Source organism: Paralichthys olivaceus, chromosome 11, assembly GCF_024713975.1.
Source record: "Paralichthys olivaceus isolate ysfri-2021 chromosome 11, ASM2471397v2, whole genome shotgun sequence".
Taxonomy (NCBI): Eukaryota; Metazoa; Chordata; class Actinopteri; order Pleuronectiformes; family Paralichthyidae; genus Paralichthys; species Paralichthys olivaceus.
In genome coordinates, this window is record NC_091103.1 from 9,823,222 (window position 1) to 9,837,949 (window position 14,728).

General features: G+C 39.7%; 2 protein-coding genes across 5 annotated transcripts in view; both read right to left on the minus strand.

The window, feature by feature from the left end:
* Window positions 1–46: 46 nt before the first annotated feature.
* On the minus strand, window positions 47–7,528 carry LOC109634589 (transmembrane protease serine 2-like). Of its 3 annotated transcripts, none has more exons than XM_020095196.2 (13): window positions 7,385–7,528; window positions 6,993–7,134; window positions 6,722–6,814; window positions 6,489–6,602; window positions 5,701–5,830; window positions 5,485–5,595; window positions 5,354–5,397; window positions 4,996–5,158; window positions 4,745–4,917; window positions 3,609–3,710; window positions 2,773–2,909; window positions 960–1,112; window positions 47–374 (listed from the first exon to the last, which is right to left on the minus strand). In XM_020095196.2, the coding sequence occupies exons 1-13, from the start codon at window positions 7,397–7,399 to the stop codon at window positions 357–359; spliced, it is 1,395 nt and encodes a 464-aa protein (XP_019950755.2). In that variant the 5' UTR covers window positions 7,400–7,528; the 3' UTR covers window positions 47–356. The 3 variants fall into 3 exon arrangements, with proteins under 3 accessions (XP_019950755.2, XP_019950754.2, XP_069390052.1); XM_020095195.2 differs by having other exon boundaries at window positions 3,609–3,713; XM_069533951.1 differs by lacking the exons at window positions 47–374; window positions 960–1,112 and having other exon boundaries at window positions 2,782–2,909; window positions 3,534–3,713.
* Window positions 7,515–14,728, minus strand: part of atm (ATM serine/threonine kinase) — a 29,253-nt gene continuing 22,039 nt past the window's right edge. Inside the window, exons 53-64 of one of the 2 annotated variants that reach the window (XM_020095194.2) lie at window positions 14,061–14,199; window positions 13,852–13,934; window positions 13,436–13,576; window positions 12,415–12,531; window positions 12,172–12,321; window positions 11,871–12,024; window positions 11,375–11,461; window positions 11,028–11,142; window positions 10,294–10,357; window positions 10,013–10,155; window positions 9,063–9,255; window positions 7,515–7,648 (exon numbers count right to left, since the gene is read on the minus strand). In XM_020095194.2, coding sequence (XP_019950753.2) covers window positions 9,075–9,255; window positions 10,013–10,155; window positions 10,294–10,357; window positions 11,028–11,142; window positions 11,375–11,461; window positions 11,871–12,024; window positions 12,172–12,321; window positions 12,415–12,531; window positions 13,436–13,576; window positions 13,852–13,934; window positions 14,061–14,199 — 1,374 coding nt within the window. In that variant the 3' untranslated portion in view covers window positions 7,515–7,648; window positions 9,063–9,074. Of the gene's footprint in view, window positions 7,649–8,645; window positions 9,256–10,012; window positions 10,156–10,293; window positions 10,358–11,027; window positions 11,143–11,374; window positions 11,462–11,870; window positions 12,025–12,171; window positions 12,322–12,414; window positions 12,532–13,435; window positions 13,577–13,851; window positions 13,935–14,060; window positions 14,200–14,728 lie in introns of those variants that run through there. The other variant, XM_020095193.2, reaches the window with a different exon arrangement.

A 14,728-nucleotide genomic window follows, 5' to 3' on the forward strand; every position in this document is an offset into this window, starting at 1 on the left:
GATCATCAGTTGGCAGGAGCTCGATGTGGGTTTGTGTTGGGGTACAGTTTCTCCATTTACTGGCTCAAACAGCAACATTAAAAACAATCATATATATAAAGGACAGAAAGAAAACATATATTTCACATAAATATACAAAAATAAAACTGAAAACATGGAGTGTATTAAAATAAATTGAGCTAAAAACAAGTTTGATTCTACAATTAAAAATCATGTGGACACAGCAGTAATATAAAGAAGGAAATAAGTTATGTTAGTGATAAAGATGTTGATGAGGCCCTGATATATATATAAAAAAAATGTGTTCACACTAGAAAAAAATATACACACAAACATGCTCATCTGTGGTGCTGTCATCAGTCGTCTTGATGCTCCTGTCAACAGAAAAACAAACATTGTATTTCATTATGTTTGTGCCTGAACATTATCCTACACATACATTTTTGTTTTTGTAAATGAAAAATATTGTCGTGAAAGCTTATAGCTAATAAATTGTCATCATGCAAACAACTGCCACATTTAAAACGTTCTTAATGATCAGAACATGAAATTGTTTCCTCATCTTTAGAACTGTCATTCCTCTATTGCATTAAAGCAAAAGAGGCCAAAAACCCAATTAAACCCAATGTTAAAACATGGATTACTCCTTTAACGTGTAATAACAGGTCAAGGAATAAGATCAAACACATAGTTAAACCTTGTGTCATCACCCTGCTGTGATTCAAACACACTGTACATGTTATTACATCCAGCCTCAGTCAAGCTGTACGACTCAGCACCAGATGGAGAAACCGTGTTACTGCAGCTGCTCCTCCAGGCAGATTTAATCAAATGCTGCGAATTATTTATACATAAACAAGATTCATTTATACAGCACAGGCCTGACAATCCTAATCGATGTGTCGTTTTTGAGTATTTATCCCACTTTAAACATGAAAATGTCTCTTGTGAGTTTCTACCTTCATCTGACGATAGATCCAGTCCAGGAAATAGGTGACGTTGCCGTAAACCCCTGGTTTGTTCCTCTCAGTGCAGTGCTCCCCCCAAATATTGAACCCTATGAGCCACCATAGCCCATCTCTCCGGGCCACTAGAGGACCACCACTGTCAGTCTGAAAACCAGTTCAGCACAATGCTTTGTGTAAGTGTCACACTCTGGAAGTTACACACAACACTCATCAACATTTACACATTCAATATCAAGGATTTTGGTTAAAGGTTCAATGTGTAGAATTAAGTGACATCTAGTGGTGAAGTTGCATGTTGCAGGTGAACACCCCTCACCTCATCCTCCCCTTTGAAACATGAAAAGAGAACTTTTCAGTTGTCATAAAAACTATGAAGGAGTTTAGTTGCCCGGTCTGGGCTACTGTAGAAAACATGGTGGTCTCTGTAGAGAAGACCTGCTCCCGATGTAAATATAAAGTGTTTTAATATAAAGGCCCATTCTCAGGTAAAGAAAACCACAATTTGTACAATTTGGATGGAACACACCAGTGAAAACATCACTAGCATTATTTTTATATTGAATTTCTGCCAGTAGATCCCTTTCACCTAAACCTTCACACTGAACCCATTCTCCTCTGTCCCTTCATCATCTCCATTAATTATTATCCAAGGAAAGAGTTTTTATACAACACTTAGTTACCTAATAACCATTCGGTGTCTTTTTTAATTCTCTGAGGTTGATGCTGTAGTTTTCCGCCGCCTCTAACTTTACCTTCATGGTCTGTTAAGAGTCGCAGAGAGGAACTGTTTATTTAAACCATGTTTACCACACAGTGAGGTCTTGTTTTAATTCGCCTCAGAGCAAGTTACATAAGAGCATGAAAAATGCTTTGAATTCTTTCACAAACACTGTTTTCATGTCACTGATCCATTTGTGCAAGAAAACCTGAAACCACCTTATTATAAAGACACTTTGTGAGCGCTGGTTTCACTTGAGTCTGTATTTAAACACTTTAGAGTTAATACAGAAACACATCAGCCCTGGAGGCAGCAGACCAGAGTCACACTGCAGCAGCTGTCTGGCACTGCACCATTCAACTAACAAATCCTTCCTAACATGTGATCATATGTGAGTGTGCATCATGCCTTCATGTATTTATGTTGGTTTTAGTGTTTAAATGTAATTTTCAGACCTATAAGAGAACTTGCATGGCACACAGTGAGCAAATATGTTGGGAAACGCCTTGTCCTGCACCCCACCCTTCCACCAAGTTAAATTAAATCAGTTCAATCATTTTTGCCTAATTCTGCTAAAAGACAGGGGCTGGAGCAGACCCTACTTGCAAGGGATTGTAACTGCAAGGCAAAAAAGTCTAGTGAACAAATCAATCCTCAGTCAAAAACAAAAATAGTGACAGAGATTAAGAGAAGACTGTTGAAGGAGGTCTAGCACCCAAACAGATGTCTTGTTTTGTTTTATTTGAGCATATTACTGTTGAAAAAGTGTACAAATTTTTAATTTGATTTAATTCTGTTTAAATAATATTTCATATCATTTAAAGAATATTTAGTGTGTGTGCTAATAGAGGCTAAGATCTTTCTTTAATTACCTGCTGTTGTGTGAAATGTTGCTGGTCATTCAAATAAACATAAAAATCATAATGTTTGAGTTTATTTATTTTATAATATTTGGGTTTATTTATTTATCATGATGTTGTGATATAGACTCTCAGCTCATCTTTGACTTCCAGCATCTCTGTAAACAGCGATGAAGACATGACCTCCTTGGCGGAGGTTAAAAACATCATTATACATTTGTCTTACGTGGCACATGTCCGCTCCTCCGTCCATCTCTCTGGCACACAACATGTCCCGTGATAATCTGCCATTATAGACGGTGGAGCTGTTGCACTCTGCAGTGTCTATGAGGGAGACCTGAGCCTCCATCAGCTGTGGAGAGTCTGTCACAGTGGGACAAAAGACAGAAATGTCCCATGTTTACATCAAACATTCACACTCTCCCATGTTGACATGTATTTAAAGTAATGTTGTCAATCTGTTCATACACACTTAAAAAACACATTCTTTGTTCTTGGCATCTATCTGAAGGGACGTAAAATAAAACGCAGGGAACAGATCCTTATAGACATGTGCCTTAAGGAAATGTCTCAGTGTTTACCTATGGAAAAAAAATTACATGCACACTTCAAGACATGTTTCAATATATGTGGGGCCCATCTATTAATCAACTTAGGAACAGGGATTTATCTTGTATGTAGAAATGTAATTATAACTTCTGGAATTGTAATTGTCGTGTAGAACCCCGTGTATATATGTTTTTGTATTTGTATTTTTTGTCCATTCTCTTGAGTGTGTGGTTTCAATTATCCTTTTCAATTGATTTAGCTTGTTGTTCATTATGTTTATGTATATCAGCAAGCATATATATATATATATATATATATATATATATATATAATTATTTATTTTATGTTATGTTCTCTCTACCACTACTAAGGCCAATGGATGCACAATTACAAAATGATAGGCACTGCTGTCACCTAGTGGCAGCACTCAAAACATACCAGCAGTGAACAGTGATGCTGATGCCTTTCCACCAATCTACACCATGAAACCACATGTGGCCACAGCTGTCTCACCTCCATCTGTTGTGCGACCAAACCGTGTTATCCAGCCCTTCTGAGGAGCAGAGACGTTCAGACCAACATTTGGGAGACAAATAGGTCTGATGTTACTGGAAACTACTGACAAAAAAATAAGATGACTGAGGTTACAAGTCTTATTATTGCACAGTATTATTATTCACAACATTTATATCAGTGAGTGTGAATCTGTAAATAACAGAGACAACATACAATTGAACAGCAACACAAACTGCAGCCGACAAAATGATCATACAGTTAAATCAACTCCTCTAAAACACTTTCAACAAAAACTGTGTCATGAATGAGGATTTATAAATATATTAATACACTTCATTTATATATCACCTTTCAAAACGCTTTAAAAATGAAGAAATGAAGACAAACAATTGAAATTAATTTGAAGATCACACTGCATCAGAGAGCACAAAGCACAAATACAATATAAATATATAATAAAAATGTGACGGACGAGAAAACTGTGAAAATAAAAGTTAAGAAAAACAATAGAATGATTAAAATAATTGGTAAGAGCAGAGCTAGTAAAAGTAAATATATAAATAAATAAATGAAAATAAAAAATTGACATTGAATTCAGACTCAAACTCTTGTGAAAGCAAATAGGTCTTTAAAAGAGGTGTATTACTAATTTCTAATCTTAAGGTAATGAATTTCTTTCTTATTTCTTTTCATTAATAAAGAGAAGTGGCCGGATGGATCCTCTCAGGGACATTGTTTCAAAGAGTGGGAGCCTTGACAGGAAAGGCCTGGTCACCCCTCGTCCTCACCTGGGACTGTGGGGGGGCTGGCAGGGCCTCCACTGGGGACCTCAGGTCACGGATCAAGATACAATGATGTGCTCTTTTAGTAGATTTGATGAGAAATCTGGCTGCTGAGTTTTGACTTACTGTCCTGCAGTTCTCTTGAATCAGATGGCATTAGTTTTGGCTACAGTGGCTGTACCTTATAAACTGAGTTGACATTAATAAATGAATACACAAACTATTAAAAATCGATTCAAGAACAACCCTTGTTATTTTGATTCTGGTGTAAGTTCTGTAAACTTGAGAACTGGCTGGGTTTGTTTAATAGGTAAAGTTTTGCTTTGCCCTGTGTGTGTAAATGTGAATCACCTGAGAAGTCCAGAGCTTTGGCGAGCCTCATCAGAGCCACATCATTCCTGCGAGGGAGGCGGCTGTAGCCTTCATGAGCGATGATGCGACTCACAGAGCGAGCAGGGTTAAACAGAGAACCCAGTGGATCCACTACTCCAGCATACACAGCCCAGTCTGCAGGACTGGAGCTCCTGAGAGTCAGAGAATCAGCAGAGAGACAGTTCAGGCTGGATCAGACCACAAACACTGCTGTGACCGTGGTGATTTACCTGGAGACACAGTGTGCTGCTGTCACTATCCAGTAGGGGGAGATGATGGCTCCTCCACAGCGGTGGGAGCCAGAGACCTGCAGGCTGACCTGCCAGGGCCAGGACCCAAGGGTGGCCTGCTGGCCCCCAGATGCCCTGCTGGAGTTAACCCCGCTCCCACAGTCTGAGGACGAGACAGAGGTCATAACGCTGAACATCCACAGGCTAGATAAACTGTAAAGAGGAGAGTGAACACACAGAACACTCCACCAGCGTGGGGATCGAAGCGTTAAGTGGGCATATTGTAAAAGTGAACAGAAAAGAATTAAATAGAAAACTAAAAATTTGGAAGAAATTGTAGAAAAAAAAAAGAATGTACCAGTGCAACGCAAAGTTACCACACTGTTGTTGGGACAGGTGTTGCTGCAGTTGGGGGAAAAAAAGACAAATTAGTTTAATCTTGATCTAATCTTCATCTTTTGATATTAATTTATCAACCAGTTTATTAACCTGTGCTCAAGCTGTTGGACAACAAACACCTCTGGGTTGAAATAAGGTTTCACGATTAAGAATCCATCGTCAGAATCAGTCTTCTGTTGTCCTGATTTCATATCTGCGCCCCTGTCAACACACATCACAGTCAAATACAACTTTAATTAAACACATGAATCCCTCACAGGGCAGGTGTAGTGTGGATATCCAGTGAAACTCTCCTGAGCGGCTCACCTGCTGTATCCAATGGCCCGACAGCTCGCTCTGCCCTGCATGTCGCTCCAGCCGTGAGAACAGACGGAGCTCCAGGTTTTAGTCTGAGGCAAGTAAATCTGCAGGAGGAAGCCGGAGCCGTGCAGCCTCACTGAGAACACAAACACTGACTTCACATCGTATTACAGGAGGACACATTTTTCATATAACATTATTAATGTTAAACCAACACAAATGATGACCTCTAATTTATGTAATGTGGAACTAAACACTATCAAGAACAGCAGCGTGTTTGATGATTTAAAGAAAAACAGGGGAAAGAATAATTTCATGTAAAAACTTAGAGTAAAAACTTTCTTTTAGCTGTAAAAGATTTGTAAATATGAAGTTTATTTTGGTTTTATCCTGCATCTTGGCTCTTGATCCATCAATCAATTATTAACACCTTTTATACAAGTAAGTTCAGTTCAAAGTGCTTCACAAATGACAGATGAGCCAGAAATAAATCAAATAAAAAGCCTGATGATGAAATACTATAAAATAAAGCTAAATCTTTCATAAAACGAGGGGATTTAAAAGAAGCTGGAGAATTTTTTTGTCAATAGGGAGAGAATTCAACAATGTCCGTCACCCTTTGTTACAAGGTGAGATCTGGGAGGCCAAAGGGTTTGAGCACTGGAAAAGTGTCTCAACTGTAACATTATAACAATAAAAAAATGGGGGAAATCAATAAAATGTGATTAAAATAATATAAATATTAAAAGTCAGGTAAAAGAGAATAAATGAACAATGTAGTCGAGTCTGTTTACCACAGTTGGCTTCATCCTGACCAGCCGGACAGTCCCTCACTCCATCACACCACTGAGACTCCCACACACAGCTCCCATCACCACACTGCGACCCGTGCACACACGACGAGGAGACTGGGAGGGGACAGAGGGTCAGTGTAAATGTACAACGTGTGTGTGTGTGTGTGTGTGTGTGTGTGTGTGTGTGTGTGTGAGGCAGTACATTGAAGAGCACTGATAAATCCTGTACTCACAGTAATAAGCGAGGAGGATTCCGGTGACCAGCAGGAGGAGCAGCAGAGAGATGACAGCAGCCACAGTGAACTTCACACACCTCTGTTTCCCATCTGAGAACACACAACACACACTGTGACTGGAAACACATTTATTAGTTAGAGTTCCTACTATAAGCTATGCTATGTACATGATTATAAATAACAAACCCTGCAAAAGCTCTGTTGGAACAGTTATATTAAAACCACATCAACACTGTTTCTACTCTGAAATGAAAAGAGACTGAAGTACCTTTCTGTTTGGGAGCGGAGTGGCTGATCTCAGGTGGAGGGTTTGGGGTCAGATGATGAACATACTGTGGTTTCACATCTGATCTGCTGGTTGGAGGAAGTTCCCTCTCTACATCCTCATGGATGATACATGAAGCTGGATACTGTCAGTGAAAATGATTATGAGAATAAACCTTTTCAATCGCTGGGTGCTTCTAATCACTTTGAATAAAGTCATTTAAAGTTACTCTGGATAGCAAAAATACTTTCTCGATTTGAAATACAAAATTAGAACCTTTTAATCTCTCATATCTAAACACACCAGATTTTACAACCTGTTGCATCATGTACTGAACAGGAGTTAGTCTACTTACATATTTGCTATTTCAAAAAGAAGGTGAACTTAGTACTTACCGGATTGGTCGTCATTTTCTGTTTAACCAACTATATCTTTCAATTAATTGATGGATGCAGAAGAAAAACTGTCTGAGATCATTCAAGCATCAGATCAGTGAAGCTATGAGATAAACAGCTTCACTCTCTGGACAGTTTCAATTAAAATCTCTATGAACTCCTCCGTCCTGCTGGTTCGCACAGCGCTGTGGTTACGTACAGAGCGTGCACGTTTGTCTGGGTGCTCACGCCCCTCACTTCTTCTGCATGGGTTTGTTCCCCCTCCTGATCACACAACAAGAACAATGAGGACTGTAAATGAGTCTTAACACCTCACAGGTGTTACCCCCTCCACTCCGAGCACTTATCATACTGAGTGTGCAGTGGAAAAGCACTACATCACACGATGGATACACGGGCAAACACAGTCAGCTTCAGTACTTGAGTTAATGGATGACAGAAAATGAAGAGGGCAGTCCTATCTGTAAATAAATCTCATTAATTACATTTCTGAGCCATTTAGAAATGCATGACGCGTGTAAGGTTCGTTACTATCCAAACAAAAAAAACAAATTAGGAACTAGGAAGATTTGTTTCTGTTAAATTTGTCTCTTGACTTTTATAATAATTGAAATGTTATTTATTTATTGATTTGTTTGTTTGACAAACATTGTAACTGTAATTTCTAGCTGAGGCTTTTTTGCAATACCTGGGATACAATACATTGTTACAGTAAAAAATACCAGACACACACAAAGACATTATCAAATGAGTAAAATGATCCTATAAAATCAAATGTGTTACAGCTGAATGATCAGCGATTGGTTTTATTTCAGCCAGCGTTTACCCTCTTTATTGATTTCCGATCACTGTGTTTTTATTTCTACTGACAGGGAATTTCAAAAAATGTGTTCCTTAGATTAGAACTGGCACTGTCGTCTCACAGCAAGAACAATACCCGTTCAAATCCCGATTGGGACAGGGTGGAATTTGCATGTTAGGTTTTCTCCGGCTTCCTCCCACAGTCCAAAGACACAAAGACTTTATCGTTCCCCCCTGGTGGAGACTGCTAATGTTCTTCTTTGTGTCGTATGAACAGAGAGCAGCTGGATTGTCAGCATTTTTATTTATTTTTTTATGCAGAAAACTTGATGAAGCTGTAAGAACTGAGCACTTAGTACTTCTTTACTTTATCTATGACCGTCATAGAAAAACCTATTCATTCATCTAAAAGTAAAAGAACAATCAGCTGAACCTAAACTAAACTCTGCTCATAAAGGAATTTGTTGGTATTTCAAGTGCAGTTTATTTGAAGGCATTTCATACATATGATTATTTTATACATTGGTAAACAATATAAAAACAAAACATCCAACTGGGTAAAACAGAGAGAGAGAGAGAGAGAGAGAGAGAGTTGGAGCTGCATAATGAGCCAATCAGGACACTGCGGCTTTTTTGGTTTTAATGATTTAGAATTTAAAACCTTTTCTCTTAAAGTGCGATAGTTTGTAGAAAGAAAAGAAAATACAGAGTTCATTTTTCTCTGGGACATGTCTCAAGTTTGATAAGAATAAAAGAAATGTTAAAAAGTTCATTGGAGTAGTGACCGCCCTCAGTTACTCTCCATGTGTAACCGCAAAGATGCTATAGGCTCAACCTATAGTACCCCCCCCCCACTGGTCGAGGCAGGAGTGTGTACCTTCTCTCAGGTCTACACCCAGGCTTGCCATCCAGGATACAGTCTGCTGAGGTTTTTGGGATCCATGGCCTGTTGGATGAGCAGGTTGACCTGCCCCCCGACGCTGAGCACCGTGCCCTCCTCCACGCCCTTCAGCTTCTCCTGCAGCCGCAGCAGCACGCGCTCGGCCACCTTGTTGAAGCTCTGGCTGTCACTGCAAGAGAGAGAGAGGTGATGATACAGAGGTTTGGGGCAGACTGACACAGCACAACCAACATATGTGAAGATTACCTCAGATCAGCTTGACTTGCTCCGAGTAAGACTGTTTTCTTGTGTATTCATACTTTACATATTTTATATCTGCGATATATATATATATATACATATATATAGATTTTATTGTCTGGAAGATAAGCTGATCGATCATTGACAGTTGTATCTATCTATAACAGCCCCTCCATTCCATGCTCTCTTATCTATCTAATAACGCTCTATTTAATAATTCCAGAAAAATCTGTGGGTCACACATCTCAAGAACTGTTCATCTTATGAGCTTCACACTGAGCATGTGTATTGTTAAGGGCCCAAGGAAGTGAAGTGTTGAGCGTGGTGCGATTTGGACACAATATAAATTCAATAATGTGGTGAGTTGGCAGGGAGTGAGAGGACTGAGACATTGATTTTCTCTCACAACTTGCACATGATACACCGCACAACAGCAGGAAACATGATTCATTTAGATTCTACATTTACACTTTTCACATGAGCAGTGACCAGACTCTGTCGAACACACCATACCCAACAGTCATTGTGGCTGCATCACCTTAGGAGTTAAAGCTTCTTTGTTAAATTCATTTCTCACACTCAGTACTCAATTAATTTTTCCAGCACAATGTGATCAGTGGCACATAAATCAATTTTCAGACACACACACTCATACACACACAGACCAAAATGAGCTGCAAGATCACCTGGATTTACGGTGGTTGTATATGTCGTCTCCGCCCATGGTGGAGCTCAGCGTGGCGTTGAGCTCCTGCTGCTCGTCGTGCTGCAGGTAGAACGCCTTCAGAGGGTTCATGGTCCAGTCAAACAAAGGGTCGTACAGCAGCACCTGTTTCAAGATGAACAAAAGCATGAACATTTCTGCTGAAACATGCAAAGGCAAAGCTTAACAGGAGGTTCAATGAATGAAAACATGCCATTTAAGAACAGCAAAGAAGCGTTTGTGTGCGTTGTCCCACATTCTCACCTGTACAATGGTCAGCAGAGCTTCTTGAGAGCTCCTCATCACCTCCATGGTCTTTTCACAACATCTGATCAGGGAAACAGGTTAAGATCAGCTCATAAAGACACAACATTACCTTCTTAATACTGTTTTGATGCCTTTTATGGATTTGTACTAATCTTTGTGGCTTTAGATATATAGCCATTACCTTCACCAATGCGTTTTTTTTCATCCCTTTCAGGTTTTTTGGTTGGTTTGTAAGTTTGTTTGTTTATAAGTAAAATTACACAAATAACTACAGGACAGATTACCATGAAACCTGGTGGAAGGATGAAGTACAGGTCAGGAACACTTTGGTGTTATTTCTAGGAACCTGTAGCAGTAGCCAGTTCTGTGAGCAAGTATTACGTGTTTCAACTCTCCAATGAATTAGTGAGGTCAGATATGAGGGCAAGTTTTGGGGAAGCCCCTTATAAATAAATAACAGATGCTGATCTCTTCAAGTAGCGAGAGAGGGTCAGCCCACGTCCCGATAAAGAGTTAAGTAATGAGAGTCATAGATGTCTCCTGTAATAAATCTTAGGGCTGAATGGTAGACAGCATTTAGGGGCAAAATAGTGGATGTTGGTGTTTTTGATTAATGGGCTGAAACTTTACTTGCAAATGAACCTTAACAAAAATGACAACTGATGGAAAGTAACAATGTTCTCAGGCTTGATTTCCTATCAATCCCAACCTCGTCCCTGTGTCCTGCTCACCTCCTGAAAACTCCCTCCACTCCAGTGATGCCCATCCCATCCACGATGTCCCTGGAGAGTCTGAAGGGGACAGTCTCTGGTGTGGGAAGGATCTTCCCCTGCTCAAAGGCCACACCTGCATGTTAAAAGCACAACATTTCTCAATATACTAATAGAATGATGATTAGCTGTTTAAATCAAATATAAACTTTGATCTCCTGAAGTAGAACAGCTCTTCTGTGAGGCCTGATTTCATGTTGCTTGATAACAGACACATACAGCCACTGTTGACACAGCATCAACTTCTTCAAACCAAAGGTCAAGTTTTTTCTGTTTATATAAATGAGACAAATGAGAACAACATCAACCTAAATCAATGTGAACCAGTTCAGCGGTCTGCTCGTCAATCAGGATGTTCTGGATGTGTCTGTCGCCCAGACCCACGATGTACCCAACTGCAGAAGCAACAGAGAAAAGTCAGTCAAAACTGGACAATTTCAAGATGCCTTAAATAACTTTTAGCTTTGCCACATAATTAGCAGCTTTATTTTCCTGTTATCTGTTCTCTGTTTGAGCACATTGTCTAAGAAGCCTTATTTCTAACTGAAAACGGAAAACAAAATGCTCATTCAAGTCAAATCATATCAGACTTCATTTGCATGGTGCCTTTTGTGCAAGGTTGCAATACAAGGTGCTTAACATATTGCTCTTACTGTCTGACTCTGCAGACCTGCCTCCACATTTCAACTGCTTCAGGTTGCCAAACCAAAGATTTCGTTTTAACCGAATCATATCAAGATAGGACTTTGACACATTGAGATATGCAATTGTGTGTAACATAGGGCGGAGGTGAGCACAATGTACCTATAGAGGAGGTCGCCACGCTGCGGGTGTAGGCCAGACGTTTCTCCATCCACACCGCTGGATCCAGGAAGCGTTCCATGCAGAAATACCTGAAGACAGGCCTGAAGTTCTTGCACACCTCAGTGTAGGCCTGGAGCTTGTCATCACATGCCTCCTGCGGTGCCACGACAGAAGATTAACACGGCAGGTTTTTTTGTTTCAATCATGAAAATGTCACACTTTGCAGCTGTACAGTGGTTTCTTTGTAACTAATTCAGTTAGTAACATTGAATGACTGTGCTCTATATCACTGACACAGTACCATCATCTTCTTGCGGCAGGTTAGGTTGGTCCAGTCTCGAGGTCGGAAGCGTTTGTGGGCTCCTTCGTAAGGATCCGCTAGAAACTCCCCGATGGGAACGGTGCCAGAGCACCACTCTAACACGCCACTGCACTGCGAGAACGGCACCACCTGAGAATTAATTACAAATGCAATCCAATTTAATATTAATATGCAATCGATTCTGATTCTCTTTGACAGTCATACAAAGATTTAAAGTGGAACCTTGTATCGTCTGATGTTCAGCTTCCTCTTGCGAGTGTCTGAGTTGCGCTGCAGCAGCATGGAGCACATGCTGAATACCTGCTGCATCACCGCATCCTGCCGCAGGTCGTCCTTGCCCTGTAAACAACAAGAGGGCAAGAGTCACTGGACAACATACACTTTATTAAATTACCCGGGAACATAAAGAAGATCAATTTGAGCTGAATTCAGTATTTTACAAATGTTACAAGAGATTTATTATTTCTTTGTTTCTACAGGGTTGTGTCAAAGAGTTAAGACTAGATGTATGTCAAGTACAACAGATACGAAGGAACATCATAGTCCCAAAATTACTCTGATTTCTCCCATAATTGATAATGTCTTGTAGATAATAAACTGATGATATATCACCTTTCTCACAACTACAGACGTGTTTTTTCACATTGTAAATACGTTGAAGAAAATAAAAAATAAGGAAAATAGAAAAAAACTGTAATTTCACCATGACTCTCCAAAGTGTCTGAGTGGTAAATAATTAGCCTTTAAGTATTCCCGCAAACACAAACATGAGCTCAGACACACACACATGCACAAACACACTATCCTCTGAAGAATGTTTGTGATCCAGCAAACTGTGCATTTGTCCTGGTACAAAGACGGGATTAATCATTAGCAACGGCCAAAGATAGATGAAAAGAACCATGGTTTGAAGTGAGGAGGTTCCCGGCAGAGCGGGTCAGACTTTAATCTCACATGACAGCGGCTAAAGAAACTTGGTGTATTAAGTAGAGAACACACACATAACCATATATAGTGTATGACAGAAAAGAAAATGTCTTTACACACGTCTGAACCAAAAACATGCTTCTCAAAAACAAAAGACACATGAGATATTCCCTTGCCCCTTTCCCCAACGTTAACCATCACAACTAAATGTCCAACCCTAATCTTACCCTTACCCAAACCTAATTGTAACCCTTAAAACAAGATACCTGTGCAAGTACACACACGTATACACACACACACACACACACACACACACCTTGACCAGTTGTCTCTGGCTCTTGCCATCAGAGCCGACACAGTCAATGATCTTGGGCAGGTTGACTCCTCCGGCCAAGCGATAGTGAGGTACGAAGGACCTGATCGTCACCAGGTTGTCGTAGCAACCAGTTTGATCCACCTAGTCACACAATGAATCAACTTATAAAACTTGTTGTCATCATTAGTGTTGATTATGGGACAGTTACAGAATTACTGATCATTGATTGTGTCAGAATATTTGATTATTTCAGATTTTTAGGGGCTTTTTAATGAAACCAATTCTCACAGAAAGAAGCTTGTATAGGTTACATAACATTAATATCATCAGTTGTGCTGGGGGAAACTACACCTTGTTGCCCTCAATGATTCTTTGGGATAATGAAAGATGGTTTAATAATCTTTCATAGTTTTTACCTTAATCTCCATTGTGGGGATGACAACCTCATCCAGGTCTTTGATTTGCATGATGGGCTGATCAGCAGGGATGGGAATCGCCTCTATAATTAACAAAACAGCAAAATGGTTTGACATCTATTTTCACATTAGTGTCTCTTTGTCCAAAATGTGATTATTTTTCATGGTGGTTCAAACAGTGTGCAACACACCGTGCTCCATCTACCTACTCTTCTCAGTCTTGTGCTTGCTAGCGTCCATGTAGGCCAGAGTGATGTAGGCATCACACAAACGCTCGATCCCTTGGATCATCTGGCCTTTCTTTTTCCTGATGGCGTTGATAATCTTTCGGGCCACTTCTGAACGCTCCTGCTCAGAAAAAACAGAACTGCTGGTGTTTAAAACGATCCACAGGGAAGCCCAGTAGACAGGTGGCTGCAGGATGAGGTTGAAAATTATTTTTAAACTAATCAGATAAGGCTAATGGATACATAAACGGTATCTATCCATCCATCTATAGTGCTTCTCCTTTGTGGGTTAAAGGGGGAAATAACCTTAAATAAGAGACACAATAAAAAACCTGCCAGTCAATAGGGGTCTTACAATCTACAAAATCCCACTTGGCAAAAGTCTATTTTAGTTGGTGACAATATTTGTAATTAGGTTCAGAAGAGATTCCAATTCCAGCAATAAAATGTTGTCTTTGTTAAATATATATATATGGTTATACAATAAATTGATACTCAAGCATGTGGAAAACAGCTCAAATTACACTTTGGGAAGAATATTCTCTCATAAACATGTGTACTGTCCAAGCTGTAAATGAAAGCAAGAATCACATACTAATATAGAGTCTCTGATAAGTATCCAAATGTCAGTAAAAAGCTGTTACGTTATA

Excerpts from the sequence above, each read along its gene's own strand:
- LOC109634589 (XM_020095195.2), bottom strand. Across the intron at positions 6,603-6,721 it reads AATCCTCCTCGCTTATTACT|TCTCCTCGTCGTGTGTGCAC; the intron begins GTGAGTACAGGA and ends GTCCCCTCCCAG. Across the intron at positions 4,918-4,995 it reads GCAGCACACTGTGTCTCCAG|GAGCTCCAGTCCTGCAGACT; the intron begins GTAAATCACCAC and ends TCTGACTCTCAG.